This window comes from Ovis aries, chromosome 2 (genome assembly GCF_016772045.2).
Source record: "Ovis aries strain OAR_USU_Benz2616 breed Rambouillet chromosome 2, ARS-UI_Ramb_v3.0, whole genome shotgun sequence".
NCBI classification, from domain to species: domain Eukaryota; kingdom Metazoa; phylum Chordata; class Mammalia; order Artiodactyla; family Bovidae; genus Ovis; species Ovis aries.
The window spans coordinates 13141945-13156497 of NC_056055.1; the positions used below are offsets into that span (position 1 = coordinate 13141945).

Sequence of the window (14553 nt, forward strand, 5' to 3'; positions counted from 1 at the left end):
GAGCGGGAGGGTGCACCCAGCTGTGGGTAAGACAAACACCAACCTGACTGGTTGGGAAATGCTGAGACCACAGAGGCTACACTGAATGTCAAAGGGGGTGGGGCTGGCTGGAGGCCACGCCTCCTGGGGCTGGGCTTTCTCACAGGTTGCACACCGTGGGGGTGAGTGGAGGTCTCAGGGGTACCTTTGCTGCTGGGTCGGTCTCCCTCTGCCCAATGCTGGTGCATATCCCCTGGGCACCAGCTCCTTCGTCAACTGCCAACCAAATGAGCAGGTTTGCTGACAAGCATCCACGGTCCAGTCCGAGAAGCGTGAGCCAAGTTGGGCACTTGGCCTGTCTCAGCACTAGCTCCAGCTCTGCCAGGAAACAGGAGGCGTCACAGGAGCTCCTGGATTCTGCACTTTAGGATCAAGCAGTGAAGGACCTGGAGCAGGACATCCCTTGGGCCCTAGAAGGATCTGAGCAGCTGGGCTTGCCAGCTCCTCAGTTTCTCACTTCTATTCACTCCCTGCCCTCTTCTTCCTCCTGCTGCCCTCCAGTCCTCACGCTTCTCCCCCATCCATCTCTGCTATCACCTTCTTCCTCCATTCTGTATCCCCTCTTTGGACCCCCTCCTTCACTCTCCCTCAATTTCCCTCTTGCAGGTGCCCCACACCCCCAGACTTTTTCCTTCTCCTTACGGTCCCTTTCCACCCCATTTCCCCTCCTCCATTTCTCAGTCTCCCCACCTTGCTCTCCACAGGATCTGGCTACCTTCCTCCTCACTTCCCTGAGCCCCACCACCCCCTCGGCCCCGCCCATCCGTGTTTGCTTTCCTCCCGGATCCGGATGAAGGGGTTGCCCTGCCCGTGCCCCGCCCTGCCCCACTTCTGGCAGCTGGGGTCTTACTACATGGCCGAGGGCTCCGGGCCTCAGGCCCCCCGGAAAGGGCCCCTGCTTAACATCCAGCTCCTGCGAGCCCAGTATGAAGGCCTGAGACGGAAGCAGAAGGCCCAGGCCCACGTCGTGGTGCTCCCGAAAGGTAGGGCTGGGCAGGTGCTGGGGGCAGAGGACCTGGCTGTGGGCAGAACGGGTGGCAGAGCCATGGGCACTGCAGGGCCAGGCCTCTGCGGGTCCCCCCAGTGGACAAAAGCAGGGAGACAGGGTCAGAACAGAGGGGCTGGTGTGGGTGCCAGCTGAGGCAGGGGGCTCCAGCAGGGGGGCTGGCAGGCAGCATGCCGCAGTTCCTGGCCTCTGCTCTTAGATTCTGATCTTGCTGAACTGGTCTGCCTAGTGAGCTGGGCTTGGCCCCCCGCACCACCACCCCCGCCCCCCCGCTGGTAGGCCACGTGGGGAGATGCGAGCTGTGCTTCCTGGCTGGGTCTCACTCGGGCACCTCCTGCAAAACAGGGAAATGGGCTCTGGAGAGAGAACATGTGATATTTCCAACAGCCTGGGCATCGGCCAGAGGAAACAAAGGGCTCAGGGACCCAGGAGGCACCCAGGCTCACCCATCAGCTGGAGAAGCATTGAGATATAGAAGCCCCTCCTTCAGGGGAGAAGCCTCCCTTCCATTAGGAACTCAGATTTATTCGAGGAGGAAGTTAGGAGCACAAGACTCAAACCTCAGCCCCTTACCCTCTAAACCCAGAGGAACAAGACAAGACAAGCAGGAAGGCCCCCGAGAGGTGTAGTCTGTGCCTAGGGGTTTCTGTGGTGGTTTGCATCATTCACACTCCCTGGGAGCCCACCCTGCTCTAGGCTGGGCTGGGAGGGAGTCAGGGGCCAGAGGGACTTCACTGCCGGGAAGTGACAGGAAGTGTGCTGCCATGGGCTAAAAGCACCAACCAGTGGGATCTGTTTGCACTGACCTGGCACAGCCAAACAGCACCCCCATCTGTGCAGGGCAGAGCTGACAGTTTCCTAAAGCTTTCCCATCCTCAGCGGTGTTTATTCACTCCGTCACTCAACATTCATTAAACCTGTATCAAGTGAAAGCTGATTTAACACACCTATGATTCAGACTCACAAAACTATGTCATGTGTATGTCCCAAAGACATCACAAACTCAGCACACCGCATAGCATTTACCACCCCTGCCCCAGCCTTCCCTGCTGGCCCCTTCTCCTGCATCCTGTAATTCAGAGCTCCTGCCTCCATCACCACCACGTGATAAGCAACCATGTCATGAGTTACGACAGGTTAAGGCTCAGTCACTGCTTCTCCAGGGAAGACTTCCGACCCGCAGGCTCGGTCAGGATCTTTCTGGGTACTTCTTTCACAGCAGTCTGCAAGTTCACATTCCCACTCTAGCTGGGAGAAACAGTGTGCTGTCTGATGGGATGTCCCTGTACTTGGTCTCTGGAGGACAGCCTGAGCCCCAGCTTTGCCACTGACTTACTCTGTGAGGCTTTGAACAAATCCTATAAATTCCTCTGTGATTCAGTTCCCTCATCTGTCAATCGGGTATAACTATAGTCCCCAAGGTGTAAGATTGTGGTGGGAACGAAATAAATGAATATGGATAAACCTCCTTGAGACTTTCTGCGCTGATCGGCTAAGGACCAGGTCACCAGGTCATAGACACTGAGTTGGAAGGACACTTGAAGCACTTGGACTGGGCGTGAGGATTAAGGTGGTTCTCCAGGGAGATATCAGAGTCCGATTACAAACTGGGAAAGTGATAGCTGCTCAGTCGTGTCCAATACTTTGCGATTCCATGGACTGTAGCCTGCCAGGCTCCTCTGCCCATGGAATTCTCCAGTCCACAAGACTGCACTGGGTTGCCATTTCCTTCTCCAGGGATCTTCTGACCCAGGGATTGAAACCGAGTCCCCTGCATCGCAGGCAGATTCCCTGGTGGCTCAGACAGTAGAGAATCTGAGCAACTAACACATTCACTTTCAGATTATAAAAATGGGGTGAAAAAATGGTGGTAGAGGCAAAAAAGCAATTCTGCCTGCACATTAGCAATAGGGTGGATGGTGATACCACCCAGTGAGATAGGGAATATAGGAGAAAAATATTTCTGATAGAGAGAGATGAATTTGTGAATATTCTGCATTCGAGGACTTCCCTCGCGGTCCAGTGGCTATGACTCTCAACACCAGAAGCCTGGGTTCAATCCCTGATCAGGGAAATACATCCCACGTGCCATAACTAAAAATCCTACATGCCACAACTAAAGATTCCATGTGCCACAACTAGGACCCAGCACAACCCAAATGAAAATTTTTAAACATGCTGCATTAGAGGGAATTACCCATAAAGCTTCCAACCAGCCTGGATCTCAGGAGAGTAATTTGGGTTGGAGATATGGACAAATTGTTGAAGTCACAGGCATGGATAAAATTGTGGGGGACCAATGCATAAACTGATAGGAGGCTGGGAGGACAATTAGAGGTATAGAACGCTAAATTATTGAAGGCACAAGCAGAGGGAGAGAAGTCAGAGAAGACAGCAGTTGAAATGGTAGCAGATGAACACCAGCCTGAAAAAGGAAGGAAATTCAGACATGCTGACTCTTGGATGAACCCAGGTGAATCTTGAGGACATTACACTTAGCGAAATAAGCCAGTCACAAAAAGACAAATGCTGTAGTGATTTACTCATATGAGGTACATGGAGTTGCCAAACCAGAGACAGTAAGTAGAATGGTGGTTGCCAGGGTGGGGGTGGAGGAGATGAAGAATTGTCGTTTAATGGGTTAAGTGTCAGTCTGGGAAAATGAAAAAGTTCTTGAGATCAGTTGTACAACCAAGTGACTGGACTTAACGCTATTGAACAATACACTTCAAAATGGCTAAAGGTGGTAAGTTTTATGTTGTATAGGTCTTGCCACAATTTATTTTTCTTAAATGGAGGAGAAAGCCAGGAAATATTAATGCCATGAAGCCAAGCAAGTAGAGGGAATTTAGAAGACAGGAGTCCTCTGTGTCCAGCACATCTGAGACCCAGGAAGACAGACTGGTTATCGAGACCGGCTCCCACTAAAACTAGATTTCAGCATCGGAAGACACGGAGTTGTATCTGGAGGGTCAGGTATTCTGGGAGCTGATTAATGGCAGGCAGGCTCTGGAATTAGCTTTCCTCTTAACATCATGGGATGTATTCAGGTTCTAGAAGTGGCAGGCCTTTTGGATTCCTAGTACTGGAGTCCAAGGGCTCCTCCTGGCTTTCCTCCTTCAATAGCATCTCTCTGCTCCCACTGTGGACGTTGTTACCTACAGGGCCTTCTGCAGCGACAAATATCAGAATGCTCAAGGGAGCTTTGCTGACATTTCAGAGGCAATTCCAGGCTTGGTACAGGCCTCCTTTCTGTAGGAAAATGACATTCAGTCATTCCTCCAACCCTCGCCGCCACCAAGAGTTGACAAGAAACTGCCACGTTCCACAAGGTGGTAAAAAGATGTCCCTGAGAAGGAACAGAGGCATCAGCCCAGCTGCTCATCCCTGAAGCCAGGGCAGGAGAGCAGACGGTGCTGCAAACATGTTTCCAGGACAGCGGCCACGAGACAAAAGATAAAGACCAGTCCTCCAACGGAGAAGGCAATGGCACCCCACTCCAATACTCTTGCCTGGAAAACCCCTGGATGGAGAAGCCTGGAAGGCTGCAGTCCATGGGGTCGCTGAGGGTCAGACACGACTGAGCAACTTCACTTTCACTTTTCACTGTCATGCATTGGAGAAGGAAATGGCAACCCACTCCAGTACTCTTGCCTGGAGAATCCTGGGGACGGGGGAGCCTGGTGGGCTGCCGTCTATGGGGTCGCACAGAGTCGGACACGACTGAAGTGACTTAGCAGCAGTCCTCCTAAAGGAGCTGCTTGAAACACAGCCCCTCCTCCTCTGCCTTGGATGCTAAACCCACCATCAGAACCCCATAACACCAAAGAATAACCCCTTTCCACTGGCCAGTGTATATGAATCACACCTGTGGGTGGACATGTGCGTGCCCTTGCTCCTGGTTGTTCTTTCAGCCTCAAATGTGCGTTTCCCAGCTCTCCCTAGGGTTCACTCCCTCACCGCAAAGACTGGAATCTATTATTAAACTCTCATTCTTGAATGTTTTTCCACAGCACTGATTACCATTGGAACTTTTATTACTTATTCATTTTCTACTCCATTGTTTATCCCAGGACGTGGGAATACAGTAATGAACACCGAGACAAAAAGTACCCCTTTATGATGTGGTCTAGTGGAGTAGAAAGTGAAAGGGTTGGATCCCTGGGTTGGGAAGATCCCCTGGAGAAGGGAATGGCAACCCACTCCAGTATTTTTGCCTGGGAAATCCCACGCACAGAGGAGCCTAGTGGGCTACGGTCCATGGGGTCACAAAGAGTCAGACACGACTCTGCAACTAACACTTTGACTTTCTACTTCACTAGACCATATCATGAAGGGGTAGATTTTGTCTCAAGACCTCAAATATATAATGCCTGGCACATTATAAATACTTAATAATGGACTGAATGAATAGTCATGCGTGACTGGGTGTGTGTTAGAGACAGTGTGTGCACTGGGGATCTGGCCTCCTTGATGTCCTGGGCATGGACTTTCTCAGCTTTAAAGCTCTGAGAACCCCCCAAACGAGGGCTGCCCCTGTACCTTCCAGCAGTGACCCTGTTGGTGTCTTGCTTTCTCAGGAGGGAACCTGCCCGCCCCAGCCGAGTCCCTGGTCAGTGCGGTTTGGATTAACAAGGAGAAAAGGCATTCCCTGACCCCGGAAGAGGCGGCTCCTGAGGCAGAGGAGACGCTGGAGGAGGATGACAGGGGCTGTCTCCAGACCCCTGAGTCTCCGTGGCACACGCACCTAGAGATGCACCGCCTGGTCCAAACCTTCCACCAGGGAACAGGTCTTCACGTAAAACACAAGGACAAGTTCACGGGCTCTGAGCAAAGGCTCCCAGGCTTGTTTGAAGACACTCAGATGACTCAGCAAGAAACCACCATCCCAGAAACAGCCCAGCCTGAGTGCCAAGCGGACAAGTCACAGACAAAGGCAGTGGGATCTGGCTTCCACGTGGGCACGCAGGGCCCTCCTGCCATAAAGAGGCCACACCGGGCTGGAAAACCAGCTCACTATCCATTTCCCCAGAGGAAAACTCCCAGGATCTCCCAGGCTGCCCGGAACCTGGGCTTATATGGTCCAGCCTGAAGCTCTCTACTCAGAGGCCTCAACTTTGAGGCCATGTACGGCCTCATTAAGGAAGCTGGGAGGCAAAGGCGCAACAAAGGCCTGGAGCTGTGGGCAGAGCTGAATGGCATCAGTTGTGGGTCAGACTGTGGGGAAATGAACTTCACCGTGGGCACAGGGTCTTGTGCCTCAAAGAAAAAAAGAAAAAGAGACTGCCCAGACCAGACTGCTCACAGCTCAGGATGAAAGAGTGCTGTCCCATCAGCACAGCCCCATTCTGCTCACAGAAGATGACAGAGCTGTGGACATCGGCTCGGTCCCTGGATCTAGAGAATTCTGAAACATAAAACAGAGACCCTAGTCAATGGAAGCCTCGGCAGTGCCCTGGAGTCAACAGGCGTGGGCAACCATGTTTTCAGTAACTTCTGAGGATTCCTCCCATGTTCTGGAGAAGAGGAGCTCCTAGAACTGTCTCCTTCTGGTTGCTATGCCTGGAGGCCAGCACACTTAGAAGTCATCCCCTTCATTCATAGTGACCACAGCATTTCAGCCCCGGCCTCCCAGAATATAGTCACCCTGGGTAAAAAGGGTCAATACAAGGTTACCTACTGTTCTGTGTGTTTAAGGGACTTTAGGAAGAGTTGGTGATCTCTCCCCTCTCATTGAGACTGCGCATTCCAGCCTCATTATAGATTTATTTCCTTTTCCCCTTCTCCCTCCATCCTTTGTTCTTTCCTATTTGTCTCCTCTCTCCTTTCCTTTCTCATTCTCTCTCTCTCCAAATTAAACATTGCCCATCCCTGCAGATATATAGTAACAGAAGCCTCGGAGAAGGAAACAAAGCAATGTTCCTGCTTGGAAAGTATATGTTCCTCAAAAACTGCTCCCTTTTCAGCCACATTTGAATCATTCAGATCCTTCCTGGTATATTTTAAACCAAAGTGAAGCAACTGTTACTTGGTTAGTGGGGAAGAAAGTATCTCACCTGGTCAACCTTAATCAACACACTTAAACACACCTAAGGTGACATTTCCTCACGCTAGCTTCTCTCTCTGTAAAGTTTTACCCGCGTCTTCCTTCTTCCCCATGGTGCTTCAGTCTTGCCCACTCACATGGAGAGTTGTTAGCTAGGAGTGTCATTTTCTCTTAAAAACACATATGTGCCTTCTTGAGCCACCCTGAAACTCCCTCCAACCTGGGGATTCATTTTGATTCCTTTTGTGGATAATTAATGAGTCAGTTGTTAATTTTTTACAGTCTAATAAAAAACAAGACATTTTGCTGAAAACAAAACAACTTTATCCTTCGCTTTTATTTTAAAGAGGCTTCCCACAAGTCAGTCCTCTTTCTAACACGGTAATCAGGATAGGATATGTTTTGCTGAGTAACAAACAAGCTCCAAATCTCACCACAGGAGCTTACTTTTTGTTCACTCATAGACATCTCACTGTGGATATGGGCAAACTTCCAGCCCAGCTCTCTTATAAGTACTACCACTAATTCAAGCTTCTTCAATCTTGTGGCACCACCTTATCAACACTGGTTTCCCTAATTACTGCAGCAGCAGAAGAAAGTGTATTAAAGGGTCACAAACCAGCTCTCAAACCACTTTGCTTATGTTTCATTGTCCGAAACAAGTAACACAGACACATTTCCACTTCATGGGTATAAAGGAAATGCACTGAGAGCCCAGCTCCTTCCATCCTTGGGAGCTAGAGTCAAATACTCCCTCTGATTGTCACCCTCCACCACGTGTCCCACCGGCTGTGTGAGAAACAGTGCCCCAGAGAGGCATCGCATGACCACCACCTAATACTTCATGCCTGGCCTCTGTTTTTGACCTTATATATTATTTTGAAAAAGAAAACAAGGGTTTTAAACTTGATTTTCTTGGGTTTTGAGAGAGGCATTCGAACATTCTTGGCTTTCTGGCAATATTAGAAATGTTCTGTGGTGCTACCTCTAGGATCAGGTCCTTCCTGGGGGAATCTTTCTTCTTTGGTAGTGACTATCCTGTTTAAGATCTCTGCATCCCACAAAAACCATATATTAAAGGCATATATGTGGAATCTAGAGAAATGTACAGATGAACCCATTTCGAGTGCGGGAACAGAGATGCAGATGTACAGAAGGAACAGTGGACATGGGGTGGGAAGGGCAGGGTGGGATGAACTGGGAGAGTGGAAGTGACATCTATGCCCGGCCATGGGTAAAACAGAAAGCTAGTGCGGAGCAGCTCCCAGCACAGGAAGCTCAGCTCGGCACCCTGTGATGATCTAGAGGGGTGGGATGCGGGTGGTAGTGGGAGGTCTAAGAGGGAGGGCATATGTATACATATAGCTGAATCACTTTGTTGTACAGCAGAAACTAATGTAACACTGCAAAGCAATGAAACCCCAATAAAAGAAAAACTAAAGACCTCTGCATCCCAATTTGTTAGTGGGGTTCAGTTCAGTTGTGCCTGACTCTTTGAGACCCCATGAATCGCAGCAAGCCAGGCCTCCTTGTCCATCACCAACTCCTGGAGTTCACCCAAACTCATGTCCATCGAGTCGATGATGCCATCCAGCCATCTCATCCTCTGTCGTCCCCTTCTCCTCCTGCCCCCAATCCCTCCCAGCATCAGGGTCTTTTCCAATGAGTCAACTCTTCCCATGGGGTGGCCAAAGTATTGGAGTTTCAGCTTTAGCATCAGTCCTTCCAATGAACACCCAGGACTGATCTCTTTTAGGATGGTCTGATTTGATCTCCTTGCAGTCCAAGGGACTCTCAAGAGTCTTGTCCAACGCCACAGTTTAAAAGCATCAATTCTTCAGTGCTCAGCTTTCTTCACAGTCCAACTCTCACATCCATACACAACCACTGGAAAAAGACCTTTGTTGTCAAAGTAACATCTCTGCTTTTTAATATGCTGTCTAGGTTGGTCATAACTTTCCTTCCAAGGAGTAAGCATCTTTTAATTTCATGGCTGCAATCACCATCTGCAGTGATTTTGGAGCCCCCCCAAAATAAAGTCTGACACTGTTTCCACTGTTTCCCCATCTATTTCCCATGAAGTGATGAACCAGATGCCATGATCTTAGTTTTCTGAATGTTGAGCTTTAAGCCAACTTTCTCACTCTCCTCTTTCACTTTTGGCTTTTTAGTTCCTCTTCACTTTCTGCCATAAGGGTGGTGTCATCTGCATATCTGAGGTTATTGATATTTCTCCCGGAAATCTTGATTCCAGCTTGGGCTTCTTCCAGCCCAGCGTTTCTCATGATGTACTCTGCATAGAAGTTAAATCAGCAGGGTGACAATATATAGCCTTGACATATTCCTTTTCCTATTTGGAACCAGTCTGTTGTTCCATGTCCAGTTCTAACTGTTGCTTCCTGACCTGCATATAGGTTTCTGAAGTGGCAGGTTAGGTGGTCTGGTATTCCCATCTCTTTCAGAATTGTCCACAGTTTATTGTGATCCACACAGTCAAAGGCTTTGGCATAGTCAATCAAGCAGAAATAGATGTTTTTCTGGAACTCTCTTGCTTTTTCGATGATTCAGCGGATGTTGGCAATTTGATCTCTGGTTCCTCTGCCTTTTCTAAAACCTTGAACATCTGGAAGTTCACAGTTCACATATTGCTGAAGCCTGGCTTGGAGAATTTTGAGCATTGCTTTACTCGCATGTGAGATGAGTGCAGTTGTGCGGTAGTTTGAGCATCCCTTGGCAGTGAGTGGGGTACCCTAGATTTAAGCCAATAGTTCTAACACGGTTATATAACTTGCTCAAGGTGGCACACCTAGGAAACTGCAAAACGAGAAGTAACCTCAGGCAGCCACACTCCAGTGTGTTAGGTACATTGCTGTGCTCAGTCCTGTCTGACTCTTGCGACTCCATGGACTGTAGTCTGCCAGGCTCCTCTGTGCATGGGAATTCCCAAGCAAGAAAACTGGAGTGGGTTGCATGCCCTCCTCCAGGGGATCTTCCCGATTGAGGGACTGAACTCACATCTCTTATATCTCCTGTACTGGCAGGTGGGTTCTTTACCACTAGCACCATCTGGGAAGCCCTAAAACTATCATTCAGTTCAGTTCAGTCGCTCAGTCAAGTCTGACTCTCTGCGACGCCATGAACCGCAGCACGCCAGGCCTCCCTGTCCATCACCAACTCCTGGAGTTCACCCAAACCCATGTTCATCGAGTTGAAACTACCATACAATCTAGCAATCCCACTCCTGGGCATGTATCCAGATAAAACTATAATTTGAAAAGATACATGCACCCTCAATGTTCATAGAAGCACTATTTACAATAGCCAAGAAATGGAAACAATCTAAATGCCCATCAACAGATGAATGGATAAAGAAGATGTGATACCTATACACAATGGAATGGTTCAGTTCAGGTAGGTTTAGTCGCTCAGTTGTGTCTGACTCTTTGCAACTCCATGGACTGGGAACTTTCATGTTCAGTTCAGTTCAGTCACTCAGTCAAGTCAGATTCTTTGAGACCCCATGAACTACAGCATGCCAGGCCTCCCTGTCCATCACCAACTCCCAGAGTCCACCCAAACCCATGTCCATTGAGTCAGTGATGCCATCCAACCATCTCATCCTCTGTCGTCCTCTTCTCCTCCCACCCTCAATCTTTCCCAGCATCAGGGTCTTTCAAATGTATCAGTTCTTTGCATCAGGTGGCCAAAGTATTGGAGTTTCAGCTTTAATATCAGTCCTTCCAATGAACACCCAAGACTGATCCCCTTTAGGATGGATTGGCTGGATCTCCTTGCAGTCCAAGGGACTCTCAAGAGTTGCCAGGGGCCAGCGTGAAGAATCCCACCCATGACAAGGTCATGCAGAAGGAAGCCTGACAAAATGCAAGGACGTGATCAGGCTTCAGGGGTTCCCCCTGGAATTTCCTGAGCATCCACACCCCAAGACCAGAGTCTGCCTGCTTTTCCACTCTTCTAATATTCTCTGGAAAAAATGGGCCAAAGAACTAAATAGACATTTCTCCAAAGAAGACATACGGATGGCTAACAAACACATGAAAAGATGCTCAACATCACTCATTATTAGAGAAATGCAAATCAAAACCACAATGAGGTACCACTTCACACCAGTCAGAATGGCTGCGATCCAAAAATCTGCAAGCAATAAGTGCTGGCGAGGGTGTGGAGAAAAGGGAACCCTCCCACACTGTTGGTGGGAATGCAAACTAGTACAGCCACTATGGAGAACAGTGTGGAGATTCCTTAAAAATTGCAAATAGAACTACCTTATGACCCAGCAATCCCACTGCTGGGCATACACACCGAGGAAACCAGAATTGAAAGAGACACATGTACCCCAATGTTCATCGCAGCACTGTTTATAATAGCCAGGACATGGAAACAACCTAGATGTCCATCAGCAGATGAATGGATAAGAAAGCTGTGGTACATATACACAATGGAGTATTACTCAGCCGTAAAAAAGAATTCATTTGAATCAGTTCTGATGAGATGGATGAAACTGGAGCCGATTATACAGAATGAAGTAAGCCGGAAAGAAAAACACCAATACAGTATACTAACACATATATATGGAATTTAGGAAGATGGCAATGACGACCCTGTATGCAAGACAGGAAAAAAGACACAGATGTGTATAACGGACTTTTGGACTCAGAGGGAGAGGGAGAGGGTGGGATGATTTGGGAGAATGGCATTGAAACATGTATACTATCATGTAAGAATTGAATCGCCAGTCTATGTCTGACGCAGGGTGCAGCATGCTTGGGGCTGGTGCATGGGGATGACCCAGAGAGATGTTGTGGGGAGGGAGGTGGGGGTTCATGTATGGGAACGCATGTAAGAACTAAAGATTTTAAAATTTAAAAAATAAAAACCTAAAAAAAAAAAAAAAAAAACCTAAAAAAAAAAAAGTCAAATCAGGGCTTTAGTCTTCTGCATTTGAAAGGGATGTTTCAGTTAAACCCCTCTGATAGCTCTCTAGCTTGCCTAACAGGTTCCCCCAGACCTCTTACAGCTTGTGAATTGCTTACAGCCCCCCAACTGTGAGAGGCGCAAAGCTTAAAAGCATCTTAAAGATACAGAGCCTTTTCTAAAGAGCTAAAAATCATATTGGTGACGGGTTTTCACTGTTGACTCAATGATTGCTGCCAGGCCTCCACATTCTTTATCTTTTAGGCACCTGGGAGGATGTTAATCAATGTAAATGGGATATGGAAAAAGATACATAGTAGTTTTGATGTTAGCAACACTAGACTTTTGAGTTAATTACTTTTCTTTTGTTATGAATCACTGTACTCCTTTTACTTGTTATAAATTGCTGTATCTTTGCTATGTAAGAATGTAACTTCAGTGTTTTTCTGAGAGTGGCACCAGACTTTGGGAAGATCAACACAAATAAGCCTTCTGGTTGACAAACCTTATCAGAAAAGGACTGTAAAATGTTAATTGGCCCTTTTGGCCTGAAGATGATGTAAATTACCTAAGATTTGTGTATACAACTAGGTATGCAGAGAGAAAAGCCTGGTTTTGATAAGAATCTGGGCTGCTAACGCTGCATAATTTTGTGTTACCATTGATCTCCATGTATTATCAAAAGTATAAAAGGCCTTCTGAACAATAAAGGATGGGCCAGTTTCTCGGACTAGTCTCTCGGCCCAGTTTCTTGGGAATCTGGCTCCCCCGTGTCTCTCTCTCTTTTTCTCCCTCTCGCTCCCTCTCCTCTTTACTCTAATTTCAGGCTGAATCCCCATCTGGAGCGGGGCGGCTCACCAAGTCTACTTACTTGTCCTGGCTTCTAAGACCCACATGAAAGGGAGCCTAAGGCGGGGCACTCTTCAATATTCAAGTGGGTGCCGGTGGCCCAACGTAGATGGTGCAAATCTCTTGTCCTGAGATTTTATTGATCTTCCCCATAAGCAAAGTTATTCAGCCTCCTTTCTCCACTAAAATTTCCTACTATACTATTTCCTCTTAATCTCTTTATATTTCTAATTAAATAAGTTTTTCCCTTGCCTATCCATCTCCCCTCGAATCACCCTGGTTCCACTGGGGCCAGACCCCGGCAGAGAGTCTCCTCCAACACCACAGCTCAAAAGCATCAATTCTTCAGCACTCAGCTTTCTTTATCGTCCAACTCTCACATCCATACATGACTACTGGAAAAACCATAGCCTTGACTAGATGGACCTTTGTTAACAAAGTAATCTCTCTGCTTTTTAATATGCCATCTAGGTTAGTCATAGCTTTTCTTCCAAGGAGCAAGTGCCTTTTAATTTCAAGGCTGCAGTCACCATCTGCAGTGATTTTGGAGCCCAAGAAAAATAAAGTCTCTCACTGTTTCCATTGTTTGGAAACAATGGGGAAACATTCCACTGTTTCCCCATCTATTTCCTGTGAAGTGATGGGATCAAATGCCATGATCTTAGTTTTCTGAATGTTGAGTTTTAAGCCAACTTTCATCAAGAGGCTCTTTAGTTCTTCTTTGCTTTTGGCCATAAGGGTGGTGTCATCTGCATATCTAAGGTTATTGATGTTTCTCCTGGCAATCTTGATTCCAGGTTGTGCTCATCCAGCCTGGCAGTTTGCATGATATACTCCGCATATAAGTTAAATAAGTAGGGTGACAATATGTAGCCTTGACATACTCCTCTCCTGATTTGCAACCAGTCTGTTGTTTCATGTCCAGTTCTAACTATTGCTTCTTGACCTGCATAAAGATTTCTCAGGAGGCAGGTAAAGTGGTCTGGTATTCCCATCTCTTGAAGGATTTTCCACCGTTTGTTGTGATCCACACAGTCAAAGGCTTTGGTGTAGTTAATAAAGCAGATGTTTTTCTGTAACTCCTGTGTTTTTTTGATGATCCAATGGATGTTGGCAATTTGATCTCTGGTTCCTCTGCCTTTTCTAAAACCAGCTTGAACATCTGGAATTTCATGGTTCATGTACTGTTGAAGCCTGTCTTGGAGAATTTTGAGCATTACTTTACTAGCATGTGAGATGAGTACAGTTGTGCGGTAGGTTTGAACATTCTTTGGCATTGCCTTTCTTTGGGATTGGAATGAAAACTGGCCTTTTCCAGTCCTGTGGCCTCTGCTGAATTTTCCAAATTTGCTGGCATATTGAGTGCAGCACTTTCACAGTGTCAACTTCCAGGATTTGAAATAGCTCAGCTGGAATTCCATCACCTCCACTAGCTTTGTTTGTAGTGATGCTTCCTAAGGCTCACTTGACTTCTCATTCCATGATGTCTGGCTCTACGTGAGTGATCACACCATCATGATTATCTTGGTTGTGAAGATCTTTTTCGTATAGTTCTTCTGTGTATTGTTTTTACCTCTACCTTTATGGAATACTACTCATCATAAAACAGAATGGACTTATGCCATCTGCAATAACATGGATGCAAATAGAGATTAATATGCTAAGTGAAGTAAGTCAGAAA

At 47.4% G+C, this 14553-nt stretch overlaps 1 protein-coding gene and 1 long non-coding RNA gene across 3 annotated transcripts in view; one reads left to right on the forward strand and one right to left on the reverse strand.

The window, feature by feature from the left end:
• LOC121818591 (uncharacterized) overlaps positions 1 to 764 on the reverse strand; it is a 60092-nt gene extending 59328 nt beyond the window's left edge. Inside the window, exons 1-2 of one of the 2 annotated variants that reach the window (XR_006058567.2) lie at positions 730 to 764; positions 185 to 357 (exon numbers count right to left, since the gene is read on the reverse strand). This is a non-coding gene — a long non-coding RNA (uncharacterized LOC121818591). Of the gene's footprint in view, positions 1 to 184 lie in introns of both variants that reach the window. The other variant, XR_006058568.2, reaches the window with a different exon arrangement.
• C2H9orf152 (chromosome 2 C9orf152 homolog) lies at positions 144 to 8539 on the forward strand. The gene is made up of 2 exons (XM_004004022.6): positions 144 to 1022; positions 5626 to 8539. The coding sequence occupies exons 1-2, from the start codon at positions 830 to 832 to the stop codon at positions 6135 to 6137; spliced, it is 705 nt and encodes a 234-aa protein (XP_004004071.3). The 5' UTR covers positions 144 to 829; the 3' UTR covers positions 6138 to 8539.
• The last annotated feature ends 6014 nt before the right edge of the window (positions 8540 to 14553 follow it).

Excerpts from the sequence above, each read along its gene's own strand:
- C2H9orf152 (XM_004004022.6), top strand. The coding sequence starts at position 830 with ATGAAGGGGTTGCCCTGCCCGTGCCCCGCCCTGCCCCACTTCTGGCAG. Across the intron at positions 1,023-5,625 it reads CGTCGTGGTGCTCCCGAAAG|GAGGGAACCTGCCCGCCCCA; the intron begins GTAGGGCTGGGC and ends TTGCTTTCTCAG.